This window comes from Poecilia latipinna, unplaced genomic scaffold (genome assembly GCF_001443285.1).
Source record: "Poecilia latipinna isolate Pla-1442-1.1 unplaced genomic scaffold, P_latipinna-1.0 Scaffold386, whole genome shotgun sequence".
NCBI classification, from domain to species: Eukaryota; Metazoa; Chordata; class Actinopteri; order Cyprinodontiformes; family Poeciliidae; genus Poecilia; species Poecilia latipinna.
This window is the reverse complement of record NW_015113002.1, coordinates 142,628-169,241: the sequence shown is the minus strand read 5'-3', so window position 1 is coordinate 169,241 and position 26,614 is coordinate 142,628. Positions and strand designations below refer to the sequence as shown.

The 26,614-nt window shown below is 38.4% G+C and overlaps 1 protein-coding gene across 18 annotated transcripts in view; it reads left to right on the top strand.

Annotated features, from left to right (window-relative positions):
• The first annotated feature begins 387 nt into the window (after positions 1-387).
• Positions 388-26,614, top strand: part of mark3a (MAP/microtubule affinity-regulating kinase 3a) — a 57,304-nt gene continuing 31,077 nt past the window's right edge. For 5 of the 18 annotated variants that reach the window (XM_015036952.1, XM_015036950.1, XM_015036951.1 and 2 more), the window contains exons 1-8: positions 390-1,035; positions 8,295-8,477; positions 9,432-9,485; positions 19,305-19,353; positions 20,894-20,959; positions 22,719-22,789; positions 24,254-24,310; positions 25,686-25,922. In XM_015036952.1, coding sequence (XP_014892438.1) covers positions 982-1,035; positions 8,295-8,477; positions 9,432-9,485; positions 19,305-19,353; positions 20,894-20,959; positions 22,719-22,789; positions 24,254-24,310; positions 25,686-25,922 — 771 coding nt within the window. In that variant the 5' untranslated portion in view covers positions 390-981. Of the gene's footprint in view, positions 1,036-3,737; positions 3,846-8,294; positions 8,478-9,431; positions 9,486-19,304; positions 19,354-20,893; positions 20,960-22,718; positions 22,790-24,253; positions 24,311-25,685; positions 25,923-26,614 lie in introns of those variants that run through there. The other 13 variants (XM_015036964.1, XM_015036957.1, XM_015036960.1 and 10 more) reach the window with 6 other exon arrangements.

The window sequence follows — 26,614 nt, the reverse complement described above, 5'->3', positions numbered from 1 at the left end:
CATTTATGTGCTTTTAATCACCTTCTCCTGTCATCGGTTTTTGCTTTTATTCTGTATGGATGCAGAAAATTCAGTGAAATATGAGAACACTACAAGTCTTTCAGAAATATTCAGCTCATTTTTTATTCCTCGTGTGCTGTCATCTACCCAAATAACAGAACTTTTCTTCAGTGAACTTTTCTGTGAAATTTAACAGTGGAAGTACATATTCCGCTGGTCAGATGTTTTATTTATTTATTCATTCATTCATTCATTCATTTTTATATCAGTGCTTATATTTTTAGTAATAATACAGCGCCCGGATAGCAATTTTAAAATAATTAAATCTAAGATTTTCTGATATCCGGGCAAGCGAGGAGTCCTTGAATGCATCTTAATCCAGCCCAGCCGCTGAGTAGCCATTTTGGTCCCACCTAAAACAGACAGACCCGCTTCACTTTGGGCCGCTGGAGATGGGAGAAACCGAGCCTATGGCGAGCGTTTCAGTCATCTGGACCTTTTAAAACCGTCTGCCAAACACCCACCTTTACCACCGAAGGTCATGTTGTTATTTTAAAGCGAGTCATTTTCGGGGGCAAGAAAGAGGACTGTGGTGATTTTTGGAAGTGACGACCGACAGCGCCTTCACGTTAGTTTAGTTAGCTTCACTGACTGAAAGCCGAACGGACAGACGGACTCCGGCTAGCCTGTCGAGTCAAACAAAGGTTACAGCAGGAACATGTTATGTGCGCAGCTTAAACACTAAATATAAGTTGATTGTATTTTTTTATTTTAGTATTTTTTTACGCTCCGGAATATCTCAGGTGCTTGGCTCTAACACGTCCGGTCTGGGCTGAAAATTGTCACGATCCATGCTGAGCCTGTTTTTCCACAGAGAACTGCAAAGCAAAGCAATAATAACCAGATTTCTTGGCTGGTGGATTTAAAACTGAGGATTATATTTTCACCTCAAACGGCTCCTGGTTAAGGAAGACCAAATAAATGATGTCAACAAAAACTCCTTTACCGACGGTCAACGAGAAGGTGACGGAAAGTGTAAGTAGAAGAGCTTGTTTATCGCATGTTTCTTTGAATTTCACTGATTTGTTTTTATCGTTTGTGTGCATGACAACCCAATTGGTCCTCGGTGCGAGTTATACTTTGATTGAAAATCGTAAACAAGTACAACTTCTACGTCAAATCACGTCCAGTTCATCCTTGATGTGGATGTATATATTTATTCTAAGCTTAATGCTTTTCTTGACGCCAAATTTGTATTCTTACATATAATAAGGTGCAGTCGGGATGTTTAGGCCTAACCACGAACAAAACTAAAGTACTTTGCTTGCTGATTCTGGCAGGCAACAGTAAGTTTCGTTCTCGGCTTTCTATTGGCTGCCGCAGCTGTCACCAATGGGTTTCATCCAGTCAGCTTCCAGATCGGAGCTGCTTTGGTCCCACCCCTTCGTGATAGCTTGAATCCCCCCTGTGAGAAACAAAAAGTTGTCAAGTTGTTTGTGATGCAACTATCTGTGCTTCCGGCATGAAATTTAAAAAGAATAAAAGGCCTCGGTCGGAATAATTTCAACCCAATTTATTAATCCTTTACGTGAACCGAAAATGATCATTAAAAAGAATAATGCATCTAACATTAATATACTCTACGCTGAATCAATTTTATTAAATAAGGAAGTTAAACTAAATGTATGTTTTGTGCGGTTTTACTACTACAAAGTAGTATGTAAAGCTGTGCACTCCACAAATCTGGCATGATATATACATATATATAGCAAGTAGAAAACTATAAGAAATCTCATTTACATTTTGCAAAAAAAAAAAAAAGTAAAATGTGATGAGTGCAAAATTGAACGTTTTTGGTCAACATGCTAAATTCCTATAAGTGACAATCTGAACCCACAGTCACCATGGCAACAGCAGCATCATGCATCAGGATGGATGGAGCTGGACAGAGGCTAGAGTTTTCCTTTCCAACACAACATCCACTCTGAAGATGCAGCCAGAGCTAATGAGTTGCATCAAAGCATTTTTATGTCTCACAATGGCCCGTTGTAAGAGAATCTGGGTCAAGACTTTAGCGCTGATGATCACAAATGTTCTCCATCCAGCCTGACTGACCTGGAACTGCTCTGGAAGGGAAGAAAAAGACGGCAAACATTTCAGTCTTTAGGTGCACAGGACTGGCAGACTGGCACCAAAACACTTGATTTCATTGTAGATACATGGTGGTTTTGTTGCCTCCAACTCTAAAAGTGACACTTCAGATTTTTCTGTGTAAATATGCTGGGAAAGCATGAGAATTTTCTTCTGTTTTTCAAATTCTGTTAAATTTTTATTTTTTTTTAATTGTATAGAATCCCAATAAAATTCATAGAATACTGTCGTTGAAGCTTGAAATCTGTAAAAGTTTACACTGCTCTCTCTTACCCTGCTGTGAGAGAGGAGAGAGGACATTACTGATGGACCCACCCACCAGCTCACATCTACACATCCCTGCTGCTGACAACTTATCGACTTTGTTGCTTAGCAACTTTTCAGGGTAAAAGAAAATTAGTATTGGTCAGAATCGACAGGTCACAGTGATCGCCCAGAAAACTGCAATCAGTGCACCACTAATGGAAGGTTCTGCTGCTGTCCCACAACACAATGAAGACAGACGTGGCTTGCTGATTTTTGTAACTCGGGTCATGTCGACACGTGCGCCGTTAATAGTCCTTTACATATATGTACAAAACTTTGTCAATATTTTGCATATATTGAAAAACAAAATTTTTCAACTAGAGTTTTTCCATTAAATAAGAAACACAGTTACAATCACACGTTTGTTCACACAATAAGTCATTAAAACACGATTCTCAACTTCCTGCTGACTATAATTATTTTGAATATTTTATAAACGATTTATATTTTTACATTAGTTTTATCATTTTTTTCCCCTAACTACCAACATTTTTTTTTAAAGGTTTTGTTTGTGTTAGTGGCCTTTATTTGAAAGTAGTCTGACAGGAAAGTGGGTAATGAGAGAATAGGGAAGATGTGCAGCAAATGTCACCAGGCCGGGAATCGAACCTGCGACCACCACCACAAGGAATAAGGCCTGAATACGTGGGTACCCCCTAACTACAATGATAAAAAAAAAATCATTTAGAAATGTTTTTTTCTGTCCACTCTATCAAAACCTTATTTTTAAAACAAGTTGCTTGTTCCCTAATGAGATGAATATGAAAATTAGCTCAGAAAATGAAAGAAAACGATATTTTGGGGGAATTGTCAAATGTATCAGTATTTTTTTATTTTTATTTTTTACTTTGCGTTTATTTTCTTATTGAAAAACACAACTAACCACTAAAAGAGTTCCCTAGTATTCGCCTGTTTTATTTCTTTCTCCATTTCTGCGGCTGCAAGCCCCAAACACCTGCGCGTGACCTCCTCCGTCTCATGACTCGTCACGGTAGTGGCACTCAGCTGGAGATAACACGGAGCACAAACAGCTCAGAACTATTGATTCAGCGGGAAGAAGCGGCTTCTTCAGCGGCTAGTGTGCGGCGCCTGCTCTGACTCCATTCTGTGTCAATAAACCAACCAATAAGGAGTTTTAGATGGTACTTTTAGTTGATGGGAACTCGGATAAGAAATGTAGGACTCCATGTTCCCAACGCGAACGAAGGTGCCTTTATTTTGAAAACGTATGGGGCCAGTTTCCGGTTTGGGCGTGTCAGCATTTGGCTTGACAAAACGGGAGCTCTGTTTACTGGGGCTCTGGAGTCAGGACGAACCGGCATTGTTGGAGCTTATCAGCGGGCTGAGACATGACAGGGTCCCAGGCAGCCAGGAGACACCGCAGCTTTGTGAGTAACTTCTCCGAAAGAAACGAAGGACTTTCATCAAGGAATGTTTTTCTTTCTTTCTTCAGTCTCCCAATAGGAAGTCAGGAGCTGGAAAATGAAACCAAATGTTAGGATTAGATGTTGTTTTTGCACAGTTAGGTTCTAATATTGAGTTATTTTATTCCGCCTGCAGTGACCTTATCCTAGTTTATATTTTTATCTGCAGTGCTGTTTCTAGTCAGAAGCCCAAAAATATTCCTGTGGAGAATGAAAATCCGTCTGGCTGAGTTCAGGGTTAAACTGACCTTATTATGGTCTACTGATGTTTTTCACGTCTACTTCCTTCAAGCTCTGGCGTTTTCAGGGTCGAGTGACTCGGATTGGAACTGCAGCTCCTCCACCGAGTTTTTTTTTTTTTAAAGTTTGATTTCATGTTGTTTTGCTTTTCATATTTGATCCCTGTTTAAAAAGAGTTGATCTGTGTGGAAGTTTCAACTGTAAAAGTTAACTTTCCCACTTCATGACAGACCCTGAACATCCAGCGGGGGGACCTGATCACACCCAGGTAGCGCCACAGACAGGTGGGAATGGACTCGAAATGTTTTGAGGATATTTTCTCTGCACTTTGAGACGGCCTGAGGCGGTTTATCTGCATTAGTCTGGCGGTCTGAGCTCAGTCTGTCCAGAGACACTGAGATTTTTCCTGAAAATCTCCCGGTTAAAGACAAATCAATTCTATAAAACTAAAATTATTAAACTGATATCTTAAAAGACAAAAAAAGTTCTGTCCTTTCAATCTTGGGTTCTGTATGACACGCTGTGGATGACGTCTGTTAGTGTGACGTCTGTCCCGATCAGTATTGGAACTGTTTGTACTCTGCATTTTCTAAAATGCCGTCCTTCAGTCACGTAATTACAGGTTTCATTGAGGTATTAAAAAGACGTAAATTCAGTCATCCTAACTTTAGGCTTTAAATATTTATGAATATTTTCAGATTTCCTCTCATTGATCTTAAACATTAAGGTATCTAGTAAATCTGTACGCTCTTTGCTTCTCCCATAAAAGCTTTGGTGCTGACTTTTCATTTTTGAGAAATGCAATGGACGAAAGTCAAGACGTTTATTAGATTTTCTATCATAAGTCTAACATTTTGTTTGTCTTAAATTTGTACATCCTTTGCTTTTTGAATGTTTCTAGATTTTATTCTGTCAGTTGTGTTTTTTTTATTATTCCAGTTTTTCTTTAAGCGCCATAATTAACAGATTTGAGAAACATTCTTCATAGCTTTTCTGCTGCCCACAGTAACTTTTAGTTTTTGCAGTATGTATTGTCTACAGTAAAGCAATGTGGTTATATGACTCCCTACCAACTGGAGCTGACTTGGTTATTGTGGTTTGATCTAGAGCATCAATAATCTGTCACGTTTCATAAGTCGGTTAGACTGAATGTGGAGCAGAGCAGAAATAATAGGATGTCAAACAATTGTTATGCAATTTCATCAAAACTACAACATGGTTTAAGTACTGAAATAGTTTTAAAGGTACAAAAGTAAGAGACGAACTGACTGCAGGAAAGAATGTAAACTTAGGGTTTGGCAATTTAAAAACGAAAAACTAAATTTCAATTGCCAAATGAAAACATATTAACACGTACATGTGAAACTAAAATCACAAAGAGCTGAAAAGTCATATTAACTTATATTGTGAAGTAAGTTGAGAAAAAGTTAAATAAGTTATTTCTGACATTGAGGTAGGTCTTAAATTTAAATCTTTATCTGACAGAAATGTTCTCTCTTCTCTGCATTTTCCTCTTGGTAGCAATAGAAACACACCGGTCCACTTTTCTCCCTTCTGACTCAGTTATGAGGTCTGTCATCAGCCAATGCCAGTCAGAAAAACAGTGCTAACTGTACTTTGAACATTTTGTTTAAACGGACATAAATGTACTGAATTACAAATTTATTTGCTAATTCTGCACCTGTACAGCACATTTTACTCTACACACTCTTCAGAGGTAACAGCGTTGGATAGTTGGGGGTCAATGAAGAGGAAGGGGGGGTAGAGACTGCCTGCTAATCAATACTGAACCACATCGATTATCGGCCTACTCAGTTTGTTTCCTCCAGCTGACTGGAGACAAAGGGACAAACAAGGCTTTTTTGTGACAACACAACTTTAAACTGTGACTGAGCTTAATTTTAGGCTGCATCATAACAAACCTTATCCACCATCGTTGTATTTCCTTTTTATTTTTTAGCTTGACTGCATTTCATAAATGGTGTGAGCGATTACATTTTTTTCTGTCCACTTCCAAAGAAGTTTTTGTCGCAGTTTTAACCAAAGTGGGACAGAAAAACACCGAGACTGACGCCAGAGCAGCCGTCAGTCAGATTTTACGAAGACGACCAACAATGATGACCAGCATTGTTAGAATATTAATTATTAGAGCCGGTTTTTATCTGAGGTGTGTTGGCTCTGGTTGTTCTTTAGCATAAGTTGTGCGCTAGCAGCTTGTTTACCCAGACTGGTTAATTGATTGACCCTTTAGCTTTAATTCAGACACACATGCCTTTCCGTTAAGAGAGATTTAACTAAACGTGCCTCTGGTGCTTTTCCATAACATTTAGCAGTGTCAGTCTTAGAAGTGACGTAAACATTTAACCTCCCCCATTTGTGAATCTTGAGCAAAAAATTTTTAAATGAACTCTGATTATCTTATTTATTTATTTTTAATCTGCTGATAAAAAGTGGATATAAACCAACTTATGGATTTATCCTAATCTCCAAATGATTTCAGTAACTTTATCCAAACATGATGTGGCCAATTAAAACAATCCTGACCATTCTGTCTGCGACTAAAGAAGAGATGCTGTCAACTGCGACTGCAGGGTGGCAACAACCAACAAACTGTCTGTTTTAACGGTTTTATGAGAAACGGCACATTCTATTAGTGGTGCTCCAATTGCTCTTTTCTGGCCAGTCACTGATTTCTAACTATTATTTTTTAAATTTATTAAAAAAAAGAAAAAGCGTGACCTTCCAATCTTGACCAATGCCAATTTTCTTTCCTTTTTTTCTGAAAAGTTTATAAATATATTGACAAAGTTGCTAAATTGGCAACAGTGGGGTGACGATCATTGGACACTAAACATTAAGGAAACTGGTGTGATTTATGGATGCACCCGTACATTTGATCTAAGATGAGAAGCTTTCATGTGTAACACACACATTCTATTAACTCGAAAGGCTTTGTGTGGTCATGTATTATAACACTAGCATTAATTTAGATGAACCCTTTGAGTGCTTTATTTTATGTGAAGCATGTCCAAGGACAGTCAAAAGCTGGAGTGTTTGTAAGGATTCTGTAGTAAAGTTCTGCTCCTGGTGTCCGTTCTGCAGTGAAGAGGCTGAGATGAGTCAGACCCCGATACCGAAAACAAAAATCTGTTTAGATGAAAAGATAACTGTCGTATTTCTGTGGTTGTGCTCATTACTGAAGAAATGACTGACTTAATGTAGTGATATTTCAAGCAGCACCAGTCAGATTTGTGGTTTATTTCCAATCTCGATTTGTTTTTTGTTTTTTTTGTTTTTTTTACTCTTCCTGATTTTCTTTAAGAACCACAAACCGAATGAAACTAAACAGTGACTCATTGTTTAGACTTTGTGAGTGTAAAACAAGATTTTACTCATTTAAAATTTAACATCACAATTTCTTTTTCTGTTTGAAGTTGTCTTTAGCATTCTGTATTAGCATTTAGCGTGATGAGCATTGTGTCTCTTTAAGCATTTCAGTGCTAAGCCAGCTGTTAGCATTTCTCTGAGCCCTCCAGCAGGCTGCCAACGTTTCATATTCAGCATGTTCCATAACAAGTTGAAACTTTGAAAGAACAGGACAGATCGTGTTAGCTGCACTTCATTCAGTCTTCCTGTTATCTGCTGAAAGCTGTCTCCTGGAGCCTGAGTAAAACAGACACAGATTGACATGTTCCTTTTAGTTTGCTTGAGTAACACGTCTTCCTTCCTTCAGTCTTCTTCACTCGGTAACAACCTCCACACCACATAATGTGGTTAGCACAAAATGTTAACAGATTGTAAATGTGTGAGATCTTGAAGTTCCCTAGTAGCTGAGTAAGCTGAAAATGGCCCAACTCTGGACTGAGAAAGCAATTCTGCTAGTAATAAGAGAATGTCATGAGTTTAAGTCCCGAGTCACACCTGGTGTGTGTAAACAGAGGTGACTTACTGAATCACTGTGGTTTAGATTGATTTAAGTTACAATCTAAACCACAGTGATTAAATCAGGCTTTCCGGCAAAAAAAAAAAAAAAAGATAACGGACAGAACAAGAATCAGCAGATCAGCCTTTTTGTTATCTGTGATCAACTGGAAAAGTTGATTTTTTTAATCAACAGTTTACTGGTACTTGAAGCACTGCAGTAGTTCTCTAACATTATTGTTCTGTCTACAGCACACATCTCACAGCAACGGGCGCCAGGAGCTCAGCACACGCTCAGGTCGGACCGGCATGCGATCCCGCAGCTCGGACGAGTCGCAGCAACCCCATGTGGGCAACTACCGGCTGCTCAAGACCATCGGCAAAGGCAACTTTGCCAAAGTTAAACTTGCCCGGCACATCCTCACCGGCAGAGAGGTAAGCTGCAGAGGTCACTGTCTTTTACTTTGAAAAGTAAGTTTGCTAAAGTTGGCTCCTTCAGACTAGCCAGGAGCAATTAGCAACTACCTGGTGGAACAGTACATCTGCTGAGCTCATTATAGGAGCTACTTCTCTGAGCAACGCTGGTAAAAATGCTGCTAAATGTTAATAGAGGAGCCATGCTGTGATGAGTTTCTGAAGGTGGAGATTCAGAAAGAGGAGAAGCTTCTTAAAGAGACAGAGGCCCAATTTCAAGGCGTTGAGTTACACTCAAGTTTCTTATATTTGAGTTATATACAGCATTTTTATAACTACTGAAGGTAACAGTTACTTTAGTGTGCTGTAAAATGGCACTATAAATACCGCCCCTCTAAGATGCAGCTGTAGAGATGAGAAATGTAGTTAAATGAAGTAAAATAGAAATGTAATTTAAAATCAGATTAGAAGTAAGGAAATCTAATCAAAAACAACAAAAGAATTGAGCAAAATTCAGAAGTAAAAATAGAATTCACATTTAAAAATGAAAGTAGTTTTTATTTTGATGTGAAATGTAAAGATGGCTTGTAGCAAAATGTAGAAATTGGAAAAACAGACATGGAGTTTGAAATATAAAAAAATAAATTATAAATGCACATACTATTGTAGCTTTAACTGTATAATTATAGATTTAAATTGTACAGGATCTAATTTGTGGAATAAAGAATTGAAATCACGTCGCTGAATCTGTTCAGCCAGGCTGCTGCTGCTGAGCGTCTGATTTCAGAAATGATTGACGTTCCACTCCGTTGTGCTTTCAGACGGCCTCTAAACTCTGTGAATGGCAGCACCACAGTCACTTTGGTTTATAGAGCTTCAATTCCTGTGTTGTTTTTAATTACACAGGTGTTGGCTCCATCTTTTTTCACACTTTCCCACCTCTGGCTAAGTTATCATTTTTTCCCCTCTCCACAGGTGGCAATTAAGATAATAGACAAGACGCAGCTGAACCCAAACAGCCTTCAGAAGGTAATTTGCTCTCTCCAGTCTCTTCTGTATAAATTGCACCTAGCAAGCAGCTTCTGCTGGGTGACTGCAGAAGAAGAGATGTGACTGTAACCTTGTGGCTTTTCTGGCTCGTGAAGTTGAGATGACTCGGCGTTATTACCTTTGCATTCGATTCGAATCTAAAAAACATCTGATCATTCTCACTACACATAGAAGAGTTTCCCCCCCCCCCCCTCCCAGTTTCTCTATCGTCTTAACCTCCATGATGAATGAATGTAATTGTCTTCTTCCTGGCCAGTGGTCGTAGCTGGGTTGGTTTTCATTTGCTTGTTGCAGCTCTTGGCAAAAGTCTTTGTACTTCTTGAACTTTTTTTCACATTCTGTCCTGTTCCAACCACAAACCTCAGTGCGCTCTGGTGTGTTTTTGTGCCGCGTGCCCACACAGTCACACTGTGAAGTGGAAGGAAAATCAAACCTTTCTTCATTTTCTTTAACAAAAGCCTGAAAGGTGTGGCGTGCATTTATATTTAGACCACCACCATTCAGTACCATCTTCACACATTTGGAGATGAACATTGTTGTCTCTTATTTTTTTGTTACAAAATACCTTCAGCTTATTCAGGCTGAATAGAGACTGTCAGTTCAGGTAAATTATCAAGGCTTACCAAGTATGCTTTCCATCTGGACTTTGACTGGACCGTTGGAGCACATAAATAACTCTTTGGGGTTGTTGTCCTGGTAGAAGGGAAACCTTGTTAACAGTCTCAGATAGGGCTGCACAACATATCAGAAATATATTATTGCAATATTAGTTTGTGGAACATTCAAATCCCAAAAGATTTGGACTGCAGTTTTATTACATTCACACAGCAGGCAAATGTGACCCAAACCTGCTTTGTTTTGTTGTTTTGTTCCCCCAAATGTGACCTCTGTGGTAATTTTTTAAATTATTATTTTATTTTATTTTTTCTGGGCAGTCTGGCCACAATTCCAAACTTTTCACCCCCAAAAATATCCAAACTGTGCTAGTTTTATATGTGGAACTAAATCAGATATGTTTTTAAAGTGTCTGGAGCCTGAATGGTCAGTCTGTAAACGGAGCGCTGCGTTCTTCTGCAGCTGTGGGTCACTTTGGGGTTATAAACTGTTCACACAGAAGTCTGTTTGTGGTTGCATGTTATTAGTACCATTAATGACCAGGCAAATTAAAATTGGATTACAGCAAAAAAATAAAAAGAAGTTGACTAATTCATTCACGGGTAGGTGCATTCTGTGCACCAAAACCTTGGCATTATGGGAGTTTTTGATTCTTAACAACAAGGCAGCAGTATCCCCTAAACATCCCTACATTTATTTATTTTTTTCGGTCTTGAATTTAATTTGAGGTGGGATTAAAAAGGTCTTAAAAAAAGAAAGTAATCTGTAATTTCTCCAACTAAAAAAATAATTATTTCATTGGTTTTTCTCATGGGACATTTTTGTCAGGCGAATGTTTGAGTCGTGTGTAGATGTCTTTATGTTCTTCTGTTACTGGAGGTTTTTGAGGCTGCTGCTAACTAGCTGCTAACATTAAACTGCTTGCTAACTTTTCTGTGTATCATGGGTAAGTGCAAATGAGGCTATGAGGTTTGGTTTTGCTACTGGCTCACTTTTGTTACCAACCAATACATTTTGTTTTCAGTCTTTAATTCAAGGTGCAATTAAAAAATGTCTTAAAGTCTTAAACTTGACTTCCAGAAATCTGCAGGAACTTTGTTTTCTGCTCTTAGATGATCAGTCTGCGGTCATCAACTTGAGCTCCGTTTCCTGTGTCTTTGATGGGGTGGGTGTTGGGGGTGGAGGGGGGGGAGGCATTGTCCTCACTAATAAGGCAGACGAGTGTTTTGTCCCATCATGCCTCTGTGACTCCCGGCTCTGAAGTTTTCGGGGAAATGAGAGCAGCATCGACTCATTCTTTTGAAACCGTCACACAGATGAGAGCGGCGAGCAGACGGCCGCTGCCGATGCCCCCCCCCACCCCCGGCTCTCCTCTCTGCCCCTGGTCTCCCTCGGTGCTTGGCCAGTGGTTTTCCATCAGTTTTTCCAAAGCTCCATTGATTGTTGCCTTTGTAGCTCAGGGGCCCGGGCCCTTTGGCGTCTGCTGTGACACAAAGACGCCGAGTCATGACGCCGCCGTTCACAGAAACGCAAGTCGTGAAGCCTTTGTGTTGGTTCTTGTTGTTTTTAGGTTCCTGCTTTGTCACCGCCAAGAAAAAACAAAAAACATGGTTGTCAGATTACTCCTCATGCTGTTCCAGAAAGTATTTGACTTCTTTTAATGTTTATTTTAAGGAAGCGGGGCACGTTGATAAAAAAAAAAAAGTGTTTGAATACTTGAAGTCATGTTCATGTCACGTTTCCATTTATAGACAAACTGGCTGTTTTCTCTTTTCTTTTTCTCGGTGAAATGAAGGAAATCCAGTCACAGATTGGTTCAGCCAGGCGTTAAAAGAAGTCTTATCAGCGTTCACTCATTCTTTTAAAACACTCTTCTACCCAACAGTTGGTGAGCTAATTTGCCAAACTAAAGGTACATTCCACTCCATGTGCTTGAATGATGGAATATTTTACTGGAATTCCCAATGAATTCACAGTTTTGGCCTGGAATATCTCAGTCCGGACCTCAGAATCCATAACTGTGAAAGGTGGCGATGGACAGAGGTCTACAATAGGACTACAATAGCAACATAGCAGAACTAGGATACAGGGTACAGCCAGGCGGCAAGGCCTAAAATATTATGACATATTTTAGTTCAATCAGCAATACATTTTATTTTTTCAAACAAAGAACAAAGAAAGATTTTGCACTGATATAAAGCACTAAATATATGGAATGCTGGTCATCCCTTTATTCATTTAACAAATAAAGGGTAAATTTTACCCTAGATTTTTTTCAAGGAAGTTTCTGGCTAGGGATGCACTACTTCCATGTGGAGCCAATCCCATCCACTGGTAGTCATGATAGCAAATTTTACTGGATGATAAACTGCCCCAGAAATTTTCGATGAATCATAATATTGTTGTTCTGAGATCATTGTCAAGTAATATATTGACAATGTCATAACAACGCAATTTTGTTTAATTTTGCACAGATCACTTCGCACTGGAAGTGGAAGATACTTTAAATATTCCAAATAAAACACAACAACCAAAAACGGTAAATAAAAAGAAGATGAACCCGATGGTATGGTATTTCCAATCAAAACCACTAATAAAATGAATTATTTGTAAACAAATTTCCTGTCAAAAAAGATCACCTCACTGTTGTCAGCTTAGTGTCTTCCTCACTATAGTTAGTAATTTTTTTTTTTTTGGACAAAAAAAAAATCAGTATTTGCTAAAATTGGAATCAGGAATTGAGGCTTTTTAAAGATCTCTGCTCAGCCTGAAGACTGTGATCTTTGCTGCCCTTCCTCTGTCCTGTCTGTGGTAATAATTCTATTAATCTGTTGTGAAAGTTTCTTTCCAGAAGTGGCGTACCAGCTGATTTTAAACATTTGGTCAGGATGATGCAGGATTGTCGGCCAGCGCTCCAGAAAAACAGCCAACCTGAATTAGACTTTTATGTAACAGTGCAAATGGTTGAGAGGCTGATGGCAGACAGGAGGGTGTTTTTGTCTTTAGAGCCTAAAGATGTCTGTTCAGTAGTTTGTTATGCATTGTTGAGTTGACACATCTGAACTCTCCAAAGCTCTGGATGGGATCGCTGTCAAAGGTCAAGGTGGGAGTTCAGCTCTTAAGTCTTGATGAAAGATAAACAGAGGAGGCTTAAAGCTAAGTCTGTTAGCATGCACACTTTTTTTTATTATTAAATCACAACAACAAATCTTCATCCAAACAAAAAAAATAAAAACAGACTATTTTTATCTTCATTCTGCATTGTTTAATCAGACATCAGGTACTGCCATTAAGAAGTTTATTTTATTTTTAGTTAACCAGCAGCTTTAAATCAGGATTATATAACTTCAGCCGAAGGCAGTCGTTGTTGTTCGAAATGAATTTCCCAAGCTAAAGTTAGCAAGTTGACCCATTAACGTCTGTGATGCCCCAGTATCTTCTGACGTAAGCTAACATTAGCCAATATTAGCACAACAGTGAGCCCACTGAATGTGGAATGTAAATCTGTGCTGCTGCTTTTGACATGGATGAACATTTTTTCTTTTATTCTTTAGGAAGAAAAAAAAGAAGGTGGAGGTTAAAAATGTTTTTTGTTGGAAGATTTAGTTTTTCATAACTGCTTTGCTTGGGTAATATGTTTGAACTCGGATCATTTCATCCAGTGTGTTGGATTAAAAGGAAATGCAGAGCTTAGTAATCTAAGAAAACCATGCCTTGGTTATTTGAGGTTCTCAAAGTAAAAGCTCCCCTATGTAAGGAATAACAAAGAGTTAATTAATCTTCAGCGCCTCCCTGTTTCAACCTGTGTGGGAGGTTTAACGTTTGAGGCTCATTTAAGTCGACGTGTCTTTTGGTTTTCTGACGTGAAGAGAACTGGGGACTTACTGAGCCCTGCATATGCACTCAGTACCCCATCAGTGTTTTCAGGTCTGACAAACAGTAGTATTGGCGCATAACATTAAAATGAAATTGATACATTGATTCCATTTTTTAAAAACGTACATATAAAAAATCTGAAAAGTGTGGCTTGCAAATAAATCCAGCCTCCTCTTCATCTAGAACTCCTCAATTAGATTTAAGCCCACTGACTAGAGCATTATGGGGGATGTAGGCAGAGGGAAGAGCTAATCTCCTCAGCCTCTCACGGTGAGCTAAAAAAAAGTTGGTTGCATTGATTAACTTACTCATGCTTTGGTTACCTAGCAACAACCTGTTGAGTAACTTGCGCAGCAGCAGTTTCAGGTTTCGTCACAGTGCCTCATAGCTGCTTAAAAATAAAAAACAATGACAGAGAAAACTGTGGACAAAACAATAACACAGGAAAGGACACATCACTAGTTTGGTAATACTTCACATATTTAAAACAAAAACCTATTTGACATTTTATGATATTGACTGTTGAGAAATTCTTAAATGATTATATGTTTTTCAGCCATGTCGTCCAGCCCTGACTTATGAAGATATTTAACAAAATCAGAAAAGCAATGTAGATGATGTGGTCTCTTTCAAACAATGTCGAAAGTATAGGGAAAGGTATATATTATCGGTCATAACGGCAGTATTAATATCGGTGCATCACAACTTTTTTTTTTTTTTTTTTTTTTAATGGAACAATTTGGTGCATGAGTAAACCAATCTGTTTTGATTCCCTGTTTTACGTCAGAACTTTCCACATCAGGAGGATGGCTTGTTCAGACTTTTCAGATTTCTTGTGCTGAAATGTTCTGGCTGGACGCAGACCCAGCGATTACATATTGAAGTGTCCTCAACTGTTAGTTTAAGGATTTGTTCCTTCAGGCCGATTTGTTTGTCCAGATGAGAGCTGAAGGATCCCAGTGACGGGCTGAGCTGAACAGAACCTGTTCAGAGTCCTAGCTGAGATAAACAACGTGGCTTTGCTGCAGTAAACAGCAAACACACATCTTCGTCTCGGTTAAAACTCCAGAGGCTGTAATTTGTTTTTTGTGACTCATCTCTCAGCCTGTAACCGGATGGAACGGATGTTTTAAAAGCACACAAATAAAAATAAAACCCAGGAAGTGATCTAATGTTTAGCCCACTCAGACTTGTTTATACATCCCGGATCAGTTGTAGTGGATACAGGAAATGGGAACGTGTAGACTCGGTTCCTCCTTTTGGACTTCTAGCTTGTGAAAGCTAACAGCGTCTGTGATTTTTAGCTTCAAGCTATGTGTTACTTCCCCTGAAGGCGCCTGATCTTGGTGACGAAACAGATGTAGTCAGAGCATGCCGCGCATTGTTGCAGTGGCACGTTTTTGTCCTTGACCTAGTTTATAATGTGGTCACCTTATTTCATTCCTCTGTTCTTTTCCCCCAGGTTTTATTTTTTCTACTTTAAATTTTATTCATGCTATTAAAAAGGTCTAAAAAGTCTTGAATTCGTCTTGCTGAAACCTGCTGATTAGGCCTGTCGCAATAAACAATAAATCTATTGATTACATGATAAATTAAAGTGAGCTCAATGATTTTCATTTGCATGATTTTTGGTTTTTCTCTCATCTCTACCAAAAACTGTTTAAGTCTTCAGAACGGTGCTTTGGTTTCATCTAGGCCTTTTTTTTGAAGGATAGTTTTGTTTACAAAGGCTTCATGATTCATTTTACTTGGTTTTTTTTGTGTGTGTTTATTTTGGATATGTAAGACGTCTTCCAGTTCCACTGTTAAAATTTAAATTCCAATGAACATTTATTAATCTTTGAGGATATATGTTTTGCATTATTTTGCGATTACTTGAAAATGGTCTCAGAACAACAATATTATTGTTTATCGCAATAATTTCTGGGACAATTTATCATCTAGTAAAATGTTTTATCGTTACAGCCTACTGCCGATATTCTAAAACAACTAAAGAACAGATTCCCCATTCCTGTTTATTTTGACCTGTAAAATTTGCTTTATTTATATGATAGAATTAATCACCTGCATTAATAGAATCAGTACAGATTCAGTATTTCAGACTGAATCTCCACTGTGTCTGAGGTTGAAGCGATATTTCCAGACACATTCGGCATGAGCTAATTGATCTCTACTTTCACACCGCTCGGTGCCAGCAGAACGAACCTTCAGGTTTTTACCTGTAAAACTCTGGCGCAGTAAAAGATGGGATGGCTGCTGTTGGCTGTTTGAACATGACTGCACAAAAAAAAAAAATCAGAAAAAGCTTCTACTGCAGTTCAGAGTAACGTGGTTAAATGCTGTTAACTTAGAGTTTGAGTGAAACTAGCCTACACAGAACTGATCAAATCTTCTAGTTGACTTTCTTTGCCCTTTTTATTTAGATGGTTAACTGGACTTGAGCAACATTCACAACAGGCGGGTAAATTAGTTTTAACCTTTCAATAGACAAGCTATTGAACAGGTGATATTTCCTAAATGATCATATGCATCTCAGTGGTGCTGAATATTCTTGAAACCAGAGTCTAGATGATAAACTTGGTGACATTCTGTACTGTTTTATTTGGCATGGAAAGCTGTTGGACTCGTTTTACCAGAGTTCAGTCTGACTCGCCGAGCTGCATCACCTTGTAACATGAAGATTTGTCCTGACTGCTCACTTTCACATCACCTTTGATGAAATGATAAACTTGTCGTTTTGCTGGTCAGAAGCCTCCAGGCCTGAAAAACTCCCAGTCAGCATCTCTGTGTCTCAGACCGTTTTAAAGCTTCAGGTCTCATTGATCTGTCGGTCGAACTGGACTCCAAACACACTCTGGTGTCTTACTGATATGAATCAGCAGTTTGTCTGCTGGGGGTCGCTGTGAAGTGATCACATCTAGAATCAAAGGTTGCTTTATTTCCCAAAAGAAATGTGGATCAAACTTGTGTGTGTGTGCTCAAGGCGATCCGATGTTCGAAGCCTCGCTGAATTTGAAAGCGGCCCCTGCTGTTTATCACCATCTGTTAGCCTTTTAGGCAGAGCAGAGCAGTGTACGGTTCTGGGCAGAAAGTGTCCCAGTACATCTACCAGCCTGAATCTGTCCACACTCCTCTGCCTGTTGCTCACACACTCTGCCTGCTGCGGTGTCTTTATTTATACCGCTGGGCCAGGGTGAGCCTCTTCATGCATTCAGTTTTTTGTCTTTAAATGTCATTCACTCCAAACTCAGTAGCACACCGTGTTGGCATATGTCCAACAAACAGGGAAAAAATGGTTATTTTTATGGATGCTAATGAAAAGAATCCCAACCCGTCTGCACTGCTCCGTGCGTTAGCAATGTACGTTTTCTTTCTCCCCATGTAGTAAGTAGAAGTGATTAATTATAACTTAATGAAAAATGGATTTTTGACACATTTCTCTTCCTCGTGATATTGTAGGCTATTGCAAAATGTCTTTGAAAATCCAAATTTTTTTTTCCTATATATTTATTTTCTTATTGTAATTTTCAGAGCTAAATTTTGGGTTTTAACTAGAATTTTAAAATGAACTGAAACATGACAACACAACGAACATGGCTGGAGCTGACTGGTTTAGTGATCAATTATTCTGTTGATTAACTGGATTAAAAAATTGGCACATTCTGCAGATTTTTCTGAAGCTTATTTAGCATTATATTAAAAATACACAACAAAGAAATTTCTTGCATTGTTAAAGTAGGAAAATAAATATTTGACAGATCTGTTGACTAGTTGTTTTTTTTCATTTTTTGTTTTTGAATAACCACTTCATAATCCAATAGCAAAACATGCTTACTATGACATTTTTTTTCTTCATACTTTGAACCAGGTGAAGCTAAAACTCAGACTTGAAGAGTAGAAGATATCCACACACCTGGAAAGTTTTTCTTCTTAATTACAAAATGTGTATATTTTTATACAGTTTAGGCTTAATTACTCTAGACTCTTTGTACTCCAGTTAATGACTAATTGATTACTAAATTAGTCTATTATTTCAGTAATCGATTGATCCGATTGTTCAGCCTTAGCAGTAAATAGACAAGTTCCACTTTTTAAATAAAATGACTAAAATAAAAACATTTTGAATCCGTCCATCCGTTCCCCCCATCCCTCCCACTGAGGCCTGTTAGTGACCTGATGTAGGAATTAAAACAATGTATTCATCTGAGTTTTTCACTAAACAAAATTTGTTTGATATGTTTTGCTAGTATTCAGAGTCACTATGACAATTATTGTGGTAAAGCTGATTTTTTTTTTTTTTTAGCTATACTATTTTCTTTCATAACAACACTCACTAAACAATCCAGTGATGTATTTTTACAATACAGTCTCTGAATCATACAGTCAAGTGTTTATGACTGGACCAAATTATGCTAATAAAATTAATTTCAAATCACTTAAAAGAAACAACACAAATGACAATATTTGAAAACTCTCATAAAAATGTTGTTTTGGTAATATTCCCCTCTCTGATGATGATGCAGCAGAACTTCTGTTGCATCATTTTGCTCAGTTGCATAAAGGAAGTGATGGTTTGTTCTTGTGTTCCAGTTTCCTCAGGCCGCCCGACCCCCCCCTCCCCCCCCCCCCCCCACCCCCACCTCATGAAAGATTGAATCCTTTTTAGCTCTTTATGGGATGGACGAGCATGGTGTAGTGAACAGCTGGTTAATAATGCATTCCTCTCTGTGCTGCTCTGGATGTGCAGCCAAATGGTGAAGCGGTTTTGGCTGCAGCTGCTCTCCTCACTCCTCTGAATTTTGTGAAATTGTTCCTGGTCAGACTGGTTGACCCTCCCAGCTCAGCAGCTTTTTGAAATTATATCAACCAAGAAGGGAGAAATAAATTAATAAATTAAGGGTTTTTGGAACTTTTAAAAGCAAATTGAGCAGTTTTATCTGGAAAATCAACAAAAAAATTGGTTGTGTTTTATTGGTTTATTTGGGGTTTAGAGAGAATAAAATACATTGTGCTTCATCGATCTGTTTACCCTGGCGTAATATTTTATTATAAGTTTTTTTTTTTTTTGGCAGGGAATCAATGAAATTTCTAAATAATGAATAATAAAATTTCCATATGAATAATAATATTAATAATAAACTTCAGTCATTGTAGAAACCATACAATAAAATTTCATGGATTATAACGAAATTGGGGTTATAAATGGTACAAACTATAGATTTGGTGTTTTACTGTGTTTCAGCCTCATTTTGGTAGACTTAGCAAAAATATGAAAGTTTTTAATCTAACTCCGTCTGTCCTTTACAGCTTTTCAGAGAAGTCAGAATAATGAAGATCTTAAATCATCCCAATATTGGTAAGTGGATCTTTGAAACGTTCTACACAGAGAGGCTGCAACATCCCACTGAAAGGGTTTAGGATGCGAGACGCTTGTGTCCACATGTGAAAAGCTAAAAATATGATTTTAAAAGTTAAGATCATTGCTCAAATTAAGATCTGGTAACTTTGTTTATTCTAACGCACACATTGTCAGACATTTAATTAAACTTTAAATTAAAGGAATATCATAAGATATTCCTGGAAAAACGACACCACTCTTAAGTTGATCTTTGTTTCAGCCTCTCGCCTCACTTTCCAAAGGCTCAGCTGACCAATCACTGCTGAGAACCAAAACTGCTGGTTCTAGCAGTCTAGTCCTAGTCAAAGAAATGAGGTTGATGATTGCAAATAAAAGATGAAGGATTCTGCTAAGGTTTTAGTTTAAAGGGGCAGTATTATGTAAAATCCCCTTTTTTGACCTTTTACATCATGTTTTGTTATTTTTTGACCTCACAGAGCAGCCTTTCCCCACTCAGCTCCTTCAGACTAGCCAGCAGCATTTAGCAAACAGCTGGTGGAGCTGCTGAGCTCGTTATAGGAGCTACTTCTCAGATCAACACTGGTAAAAACGTTAAAGGACTAATAGAGGAGCCATGTTGTGATGACTTCCTGAATGCAGAGTTTCAGACAGAGCAGAGGTTTTTAAAGAGACAGAGACCCAATTTCAAGGCATCAAGTTACAAAGTAACATTTCTTCTACATCATATTTGATATATACAGCATTTTTCTAACATCTGAAGTTAATATAGTTACTTGACTGTGATATAAAATGGCACTTTTTACCTGGAAAACACCAATACTGCCCCTTTAAGTAATAAGCCTTTAAAGATGTATTTTATGTACATGGGACATTAAAAAGGTTAAAGAATTATAACAAATACAGCACATTATTTTTTATAACCTAATAGGAATGTTTTCTTTTTTATTAAACATTTGTTGATTAGATTAGTTTTATATCTTGCTTCCAAAATACATCAGTTTCTTTTTTGTTCTTCCAATATAAAATATTTAACTTGATATTAAGCATCTGCATTTTTCCCCCCTTTGTTTTTGACAAATCACTTAACCATTTAGCCATTGTGTGGCTTAGTCACAGTTTTAACATTTAACAAGATTTGACGATGATTCATTTTTCATTTCCTTTCTGCTCGCCCCATAATTTCCTCTGCAGGAAACGTGACTAGAATAATAAGAGAGATTCTTCTCTTCATCTCTGTTTACTCTCCCACCTTTTCCACATGTAGCAGGATGAGTCTCAGCTGGTATCGGCAACCAGAAACAAAAAAAAAAAAACACTCCATTTTGTTGTGCAGTACTTATTGAGTTTTGATTTGCCTCATCATGCAATGCTTACATTACCTCCTCACACACACACACACACACACACACACAGGTCCATTTTTATTCCATGTGGCTCTTGTTCGTGTCCATGAATTAGTTTCTTTTCTCCCCTCCTGTTTTTTTTTCAATATAATTGAATTCATGGCTTTCCCTCCGTCTGTCCTTTCTTTCTGCAGTCAAGCTGTTTGAGGTGATTGAGACGGAGAGGACCCTCTACCTAGTGATGGAGTACGCCAGTGGAGGTGAGCTGAAATGATTTCATCTCGCGTTGTTACATAAAAACCCCTCGTAGCGCCGCTCGGTCCGCCATATTTCACCAATATTTTCTCAGATGGATGGAGGATAACATGTACATGAGTTTTACGCCCAACGGCAAAGCAAAGGTTTTTCTAAGCAAAACAGATGCGAAGTAGGAGTGCATTGATGCATCAGTCAGCCGATAAATTGGTCCCGATTTCCTTAATTTTCTGAGATCTGTGTTTTGCTGATACCTTTAAGGGAAACTGATATTATCTGTCTCCACAAAGATCTAAAAATCAACTTTTCAGGCAAAATAAAAATCGGTTTTGCCAAAATCGGCAATAATCCAGAAAACTGCCGTCGGTGCACCCCGAAAGAAAACTGCTCAGCTGTTTGTGTTTTTTCTCTCCTCACTAAAAATCATCTGTTGCTGCTGCTGCTTTGCTCCAACAGGTCACATTCTGTAGTCTAAAAGGAAAGCTGCAGCGCTCACATAAAAAGGGGAAAAAAAATCAGATTAATACAATGTTAAATGTAAAAATAAGGTAAGAGAAAAAAGGAACACATTTCTTCCAAATATCTGAGCTTATATTAATCTGAGAAATTTTCTAGAAAATACAAGATTTCTGAGCTTCACAGATTGAAATTTTGTCTTTAATTCTTACCAGATAATATGTGAATTTAAACATCTTCCAATTTTATGAACTTCTTGTACTGATTCAGCAACATTTCCAGAAGAAGTTGAAATAAACCAAGTCAGCTTCACACAACCATCCCACAATCAGCATAATCAGCATTTTTGATGAGCTCATATGGAAGATTAGATATATTATCAATATGCAGAGCATAGATTTGAGATGCTAGAAAATTATAGTCTACCACTGCAATATTAATAACCACACATATAAACTGGTTCAATAAACTGGTTTAGCTTGTAGCAACAAAAACCTGTACGTTCAAATGACACACTAGCATTTAGTTGATATTTACTTTGCACCTTAAATTACCCCCTGAAAATCACAGTTTCAGATTTCTGTTCAGCTCAAACTCCAGTCCCAGTTCTGTCGGAGTGTTACACTTTAGTTTTTTTTCTTAGCTAACTTGCTAACTTTTTTGCCCTTGAATGTTTTCCTGTGTTCAGAGCTCAGCTGGCCTGCTTTTTGGGTGACAGCCCACTCTATCCATCTCTCTCTCTCATTGGCTCCTGAGTCTGAGCTCACAGATTAAGCTTTCACGTCCAAACACACACATGCACACACTCGAACACACACGCACGCACACACACACACACTTTGTTGGCCTCTGCAGGTGACCTCTGGGTGAGGAGTGGGGCTTCATTCATGTCTTCAGGATGCACAGAGGAAGGCTTCTTGCTGGTTTTGTCTTTTTTTCTTTTTTTATTATTATTATTTCCCAGCCAGCCTGATTCAGAACACAACCGGCTGTAGCCGTGCGCCGGTCTAGCGGTGTGTAGACATGCTAACCGGGGAAGCTTCTGCTCCTGGAACTCTGCAGCAGCAGCTTTGTGCCTCCAGGAGGGGCTCAGTTTGGAGTTGGAGCTCGTCAGTGTGCTCAAGAAATGCCCTCAAACCATGCACATGGGGGGCGTAGTGCGCCAGCTGCATGAGAATGTTATTTTTATCTGCTGAGCTTTAGAAGTTGTGATTCGCTTGGTTTCAGCACGTATCTCTCCCACTTGGAATTCCAACCTTTCCCTAGTCGCCATCAGGCGCTTTCTGACTTCCCTGTCTGTGTTTGCAGGTGAGGTGTTCGACTACCTGGTTGCACATGGAAGAATGAAGGAAAAGGAGGCCAGGGCTAAATTTAGACAGGTACCCAACTTTCTCCCCCTGCAGTGTTCTGGTTTCACACCTCTGCTCCTGACTCCACCTCCTTCTGCTGCCTGTCTGAAGACTGAACAGAGAAGTTGAATCAGTTCACCGTACCAATAAGCTGGCCCGGTGCTGAACTACTTAAGCCTGGTGACATCATCAATTCTTCCATAGTGAAAAGTTTAAGTAACCTGGCAACACATTCAATAAGGTGTGGCTGGGACTGTCACCTTAACAAACTTTGCTTATATTAGGATAAATTGTCCCAGAAGTTATTGCAATATCATCTTAAGAGTGTTTCCACTAATATAATAATAATAATAATAGTCATATTAATATACAGTCCTCTCAAAGATTAAATATACGCTCATTTCTTGCAAAGATTTAACACTGGAAAACATTTTAAATATCTCAAATAAAAACCAAAAACGACAAATAAAATGAATTCTGAGTCTTTGTAAAAACTGCCCTTCAAACAAAGGCCCAGTTGAGACTGAAGCACCAGACTGAAGACTTTTATCATCCAGTTTTTGGTAGAAAAAGACACTTAAAAAAAACAACAACAATGTTTGCAATAAACGTTTTAATTTAACATGCGATGAATTAATTTATTGCTTATTGGAAATGGCTTCATTGTATCAACCTTCCAGACCTCTCAGATCTTCTGGTTCTGGTCTGCTCTGCATCCCATTCAGCTGCTATGCTCCTCTAGTCTGCTGAAACACTGAGCTCCTTTAAATTAAGACTTAAAATCTATTTATTAGAGCTGCCTTTGAATTATAATAACTGCAGTATCATGAATTATAGTCTATTTTTGCTTTCCTTTATTTTGGCACTAAAAAGCAATGTATCACTTTATTTTTCTCTCTCTCTCTCTCTCTTAATCATGTTAAACACTTTAAACTGTCCTGATGGTGAAATATGCTTTCCAAATAAAGTTGCCTTTCCTGGTCATTGTAAAGGAAAGCAGTAAGAAGTCTTGATGTTTTCATGATCCATGTAAATTATACAGCAAACATGTAGAAGGAGGTTTTCTGGTCAGACCAGAATTTAGATTCAAAACACAACTTCAAGCCACTTTTCAAAGGATTAATGTGTTAATAAAACCTGAAAGCCATGTGTACTTACAGCACCATTTCATGTTTGCCACATAAAAGTTTGCTTTCATAATGTGCCATAGAAAGCTGATCCATGAAGAGGCTAATGAGACAGGAGCTCAGAGTGTGCGCCTTACGAATAAATGTCGTAAGGCGCAGCAGGACTCGGCCTTTGCTGGTGATGAAACGCCTCTGCCTGTACTTTCTCACCTCTCTTCTGTCTTTAGCGCCACCTTCACAGAGTATTATCTTTCCTGTTGGCGCCAACCGCATCGCGCTCTCCACCACATCCTTTATCACAGTTTGACAAGTCAACAGCGGACAGACACTGTGCTGAACTCTTGCTCGTCTCCCCCTCCCTGTACAGATCGTATCGGCGGTGCAGTACTGCCACCAGAAGCACATTGTTCACAGAGACCTCAAGGTGAGTTCAGCAACATAATCACAAACCTGAAAACACACGCAGGAAGTTTTCACACTTCACAATACAAAGTGAAAGTATTCTACAGTGGAAATCTGCAGTGGGACTTGGAGATCAAACTTTACATACTCTGGAAAAAATTATAGATGTTTTTCTTTTTTACTACAACTAAAGAATAAATCAGTTCATTTGCTTGATTTAACAAATTTCATCATTAATTTACATTTTCTTACAACACTTTACATGAGTGAAAAGAGAGCTGGAAGAAGAATCATCTTGCATTAATCTGTCACAAATACAGAATAAATTTTCAGGGCTGTGTTCATCAAGTTAACAATATAAGTTGCAAACCTTAAATTATTCTCCTTATTGTTACTTCAAAAGTGTCTGATCTAATCTTTTTTTTTAAGTGTTTTGAATTGATTTTTAGTAGAGCATTTCTTTAACTCCTCCTCCAAACTACTCCATAATTTTACTCCATGCACCAAAATGCACATTGTTTTAAAGTAGTACGCATAGTTTTACTTTTGAAAATAATTTCAATAATAGCAGGGCTTAATGCTACCCCCACCTGGAAGGCAGTCATGTCTGGCTTATTTGGTAGAAAAGGTCAGAGCTTCGTTTCTAACTCGGCCCAGAAAGCCGCCTGCTGACGACGCCCGTCTTGAACTGGATCACTGCGTCCCACTGGAGTGTGTCCGTAAACACACGCCAACATCTTGGACTGTTCTCACGTGGCTCCTGCTACATCCGTTGCCGTGCCACTCCCTTTGTGCTTTCCTTGTGTAAATATTCATATATATATATATATATATATATATATATATATATATATTTTTTTTTTTTAAGCTGTAGAGCAGAGAACGTCGTTCAGCCAAGATGAGCTGCTGAGTCGTTTCCTCTGCGGATCATCAGTGATCCATGAAGAGGCTAATGAGACAGGAGCTCAGAGCAGCCTCCTCTGCCTGCTCTACATGTGCAGTCATGTAGCAACATTAGCATCTCCTGCTAATGATTCAGTTCTTAAAAAAAAAAAAGCTCACAAATTAACCTCTACTGGCAAAAATGAAGTTAACTTTAGGTAAAAACGTCAACTCTTTAGTCAGCAAAAGATCAACAAAAATATGTTTTTTTTTAACTATGGATAAAGGACAACCAACACCTCGGCCCTGTGTGTCGGTTTAATGCTTTGCTTACTGGACAAATAAACATTTTCTCAGGATTCTCATTTGTCTTCTAAACATGTCGCCAGCATTGTTCAAAATTCTAACTAAATGGTGTGGATTGTTCAGACTTGATTCCTTGTTTGGTGGTATGTGTTGGAAGCGTTACCACAGATGTACTTTATGTAATGTTTTCCCCTCTCTTTTATTCAAAGGCGGAGAACTTGTTACTAGACGCAGACATGAACATAAAGATTGCCGATTTCGGCTTCAGCAATGAGTTCACTTTAGGCAACAAGCTGGATACATTCTGCGGCTCCCCGCCGTACGCCGCCCCGGAGCTTTTCCAGGGGAAAAAGTATGACGGACCGGAGGTGGACGTCTGGAGTCTGGGGGTCATCCTGTACACGCTGGTCAGTGGCTCCCTGCCCTTTGATGGACAGAACCTAAAGGTAGGATCACAGTGTGTGTGACTTCATGCTCCAATTATTGGCCAGGTTTTAATGGGTTTCTGACTTGTTCATAGGAGTATTTGCTCCTATAGTCTCTCTGCAAAGTTCTGATGTAGTCTAGCATTTTGTAATTACAGATGATGAATTGAGAGAGCAGTTTAATGTAATATTTTTCTAAATCTATTTTGATATAGATTGTAATCCATGTCTTCTGTTTTAATTAATGGGATGTAATTCAAACGTGTCAGCTTGTTGGGAATATTGATGCCTAGTTACTCGATGTTCTCAGTGTGTAAACTGATGGTTGGCTGAATGACATGGCAGTGGATTTTTGATGTCTTATTAATGCTCTGAAAGAAAAAAACAGATCATCAGCATATACCCAAATTTTTGTGTGGTTTATTGGCTGTTTCAATTCAATAAGTATTTGTCTTTTGTTGAATCGCAGTTGCCCGTGGTTTCATTTGAAAAATATCAGTAATGTCGGGGTGTCAGCGCTGTCTGGTACTAAAGCACTGAGAAATTCAACCATTTGTCTTCACACAGGCATTGGTTGAGCTGTAATATTCTGATCAACAAAAATTACAAAGTACAAATTTATCTACAATAAAAATTTCGGTAACACTTTATTTGAAGGGGGTTGAATAAGACTGTCATGACACCATCATAAACATGACATAACACCTGTCATG